The 2850-nt window shown below is 46.9% G+C and overlaps 1 protein-coding gene across 5 annotated transcripts in view; it reads right to left on the bottom strand.

Annotated features, from left to right (window-relative positions):
* Positions 1-2850, bottom strand: part of hspa12a (heat shock protein 12A) — an 81669-nt gene extending 78819 nt beyond the window's left edge. For 2 of the 5 annotated variants that reach the window (XM_046070430.1, XM_046070433.1), the window contains exon 1: positions 2442-2848. In XM_046070430.1, coding sequence (XP_045926386.1) covers positions 2442-2484 — 43 coding nt within the window. In that variant the 5' untranslated portion in view covers positions 2485-2848. Of the gene's footprint in view, positions 1-2441 lie in introns of all 5 variants that reach the window. The other 3 variants (XM_046070432.1, XM_046070431.1, XM_046070429.1) reach the window with 3 other exon arrangements.

Consider the following 2850-nt stretch of genomic DNA (forward strand, 5'->3'; position numbering starts at 1 on the left):
CTTGCTCAGGGACACAATGGTGGATGTCTCACAGTGGGAATTGAACCCAGGTCTCCCACACCAAAGGCAAGCATCTTATCTATGCGCCATCACCACCCACGTCTTCACCTACGACTGCACACCTGTACACTGTTCCAATACTGTTATCAAGTTTGCAGACAATACAAACAAACGTGGTTGGACTCATCAAAAACAACGATGAGCCGGTCTACAGGATGGAGGTCCAGCACCTCGCAGTGTGGTGCACTGCCAACAACCTGGCCCTCAACACCAAGAAGACCAAAGAGCTCCCTTATTTGTACCAACAGGACAGAGATTGAGCATGTCACCAGCTTCAAGTTTATAGGTGTCTGTTGGAGCCTCAACACCTCCTCTCTCCTCTGATCCTATGTTCTCCTCTCTGGTCATCTCTTCTCCTCTCCTTTCTCCTCCCTCCTCTTTTCAACTATTCTCCAGGTATCTCCTCCTCTCTGCTCTCCAGTCATCTTTTCTCCCCTCCTCTTCTTTCCTCGGCTCTCCTCTCCCCTCCAGGTCTCTCCTCTCTTCTCTTCCCTGTCATATCTTCTCCTGTGCTTTCCATGTCTTCCCTCAGGTACTATCTTCTACAGACTGCAGTTCTAAATCACAAAACACTACACACAACTCTCTTCATCCGGCACAATCTTCATGATAAAATATTCTCTTGTATTCACATGTAACATAGCGCCACATTCAATGCTGTCCTCTCTGACTCCTCATACGGACAAACACAGGTGGTACATTTGTTTAATAGGCAATAAGAGCTTCAGCAATAAAAAGGGCCACAGGTGAGCTCTTCTGCTGGAGCAAAAGATGCCAACATACAGGAGATTAATGTCTGATGTAATGTAATGTCTTTATGTATTGGTGTGTACACACACACACCCCATTACATGAAGACATTACATTCTGAGATATGTGTAAGAAATTGAGATAAACTATTTTTCTGTAATAAACCCACCACCACTCCTCATGCTGGGCCACTACTTCATTAGTCTTAATGTTGTTGTTTTATCAGATTAGGGCTTTTCTTGCAAATCTACCGGTTTTCACCAAAAATATTAGTGTCCACTCCACGCAACTACTTTTTAGCATATTATTTATTTTCACAATTACAGTTTCATGCATGTGCTGGCAAGTGTGAATACTGGTAGGTACGGTGTCCCATACACAACTTCACACAAAGCTAGCGTTTGGAATCTGCTCAGAATGTATGGGCTGTTCACTAGCCAATGGATAACCACGCTACCTTTTGGGTGAAAACAAAAACTGTAAAAGTGCAGCACCAAATTGAAAAACTAGTGGCACCATGATTTTCTTTACTTCCCAAAGAGCGAGGGACAGTAAGAGAAGAAATGTGTGGCTTCAGGCCCTCACTGTGGGACCCAGACAGTCAGTAGTGTACTACTGTGGCAAACAGTGCTGTGCCTCTAGATTGAACAATCACTCTTAGTATTTTTACCCCGCCTTGAATGACCTCCTGCTTTATGGGAATGGGGCACACTGCTCACTGGCGCCCTCAGTGAATGACGTGATATCATGATGGAGAAACCTAAAAGTTGAAACATTGTTCAACTAAATGCTGCTTGGTGTATTGAGAGTATTCCGAATTGTACTGTGTGGTTATTTACAAAGTTGCCTTCCATAAATGATGAGGAATGACTATGGTTATGCTTTCAGACAAGCGAGCAAAAATGAAATCGAATGGAGTTCATCTGACTGCCATTACAGTACAGTGTGTACCTAGGACAGAAGAACTAATAACGTCAGTTATCACTCCGGCAGACAAAAACAAAGTCGAAATATAAAACCGGTGGCCATAAATGCTCGTGACATGCCCACCCTGTTCAGACGGCGGCAGCACCGCCTGGGCGCGGACGAACGCTGCGTTACCTGAGGACACGGTGCAGACTTTTTTGCTGCAGTGAGTCACAGCTCCGGTGGGACGGGCCATGTGACCAAACTCTGCACCGTTATGGAGGATAGAACTGAGCCGACCTGTTTCCAGCCAACTGCAAACAACCTGTGAGTCCGAGCTCGGACTCACAGTCCAGGAAAACACGAACCAGAGTGACAAACTTTTAGTATCGCCATGTTCGTCTGGAGAGTTCGGCTCTGTGCAGGCCAGTAGGCGAGGTCCTGCACTGCGACTGCCCTTGGAAAGCCATGGCTCACACAGACTCCCTGCACTGCAGCTGAGGTGTTACAAAGACTTTCAACATTAAACCGCACCGCAGCGCAACAACACCAGCCTTTACTGTGACCGCAGCCTCAGAAACCTCAGTAGTGCATGTGAAGGCGTCTTACAGTCGATCACACCGAACACATACTGCGTACATGCGCGCATTACAGCTATGCTATCACAGATGACTGTTAAAAACTACGGGGGAAATGTTGCGGTGAAGAAATAAGCTTTTTTTTACCTGTTATTATCTTCTCTGTCGCCGTCTCTTTCTCAGTCATCATGTCCCGCAGTTTCACCTCCTCCCGAGCCTTCTCTCCGATACAGCTACACCAAGCAATTTTCTTGATTTAGTGGGAACACAAGGCCAAAGAAGAAACACATCAACTTAACAGCCTCCACGCTGCTGGTTCGGTGTCCCGTTCAACTTCACTTCGCGTTGGTACCTCCTGTTCTCCGGAAAAGCCTTTAAAAAACACATGGAGAAGATTTGGGTTCCGGAGGGTTTTTCTTTAAATAGGGGGTGGCGGGGCAATGAGCCTCGGCAGAGAGGATGTTGGACCCCAGACTGCTTCTGGTCTGTCCGCCCCTCCCATCACATTCACGGCTGTCCTGGCCAGGAATGCTGCTGCTGCACAGTCTGCTGCAGT

The sequence above is a fragment of the Micropterus dolomieu genome, linkage group LG15 (assembly GCF_021292245.1).
Source record: "Micropterus dolomieu isolate WLL.071019.BEF.003 ecotype Adirondacks linkage group LG15, ASM2129224v1, whole genome shotgun sequence".
NCBI classification, from domain to species: Eukaryota; Metazoa; Chordata; class Actinopteri; order Centrarchiformes; family Centrarchidae; genus Micropterus; species Micropterus dolomieu.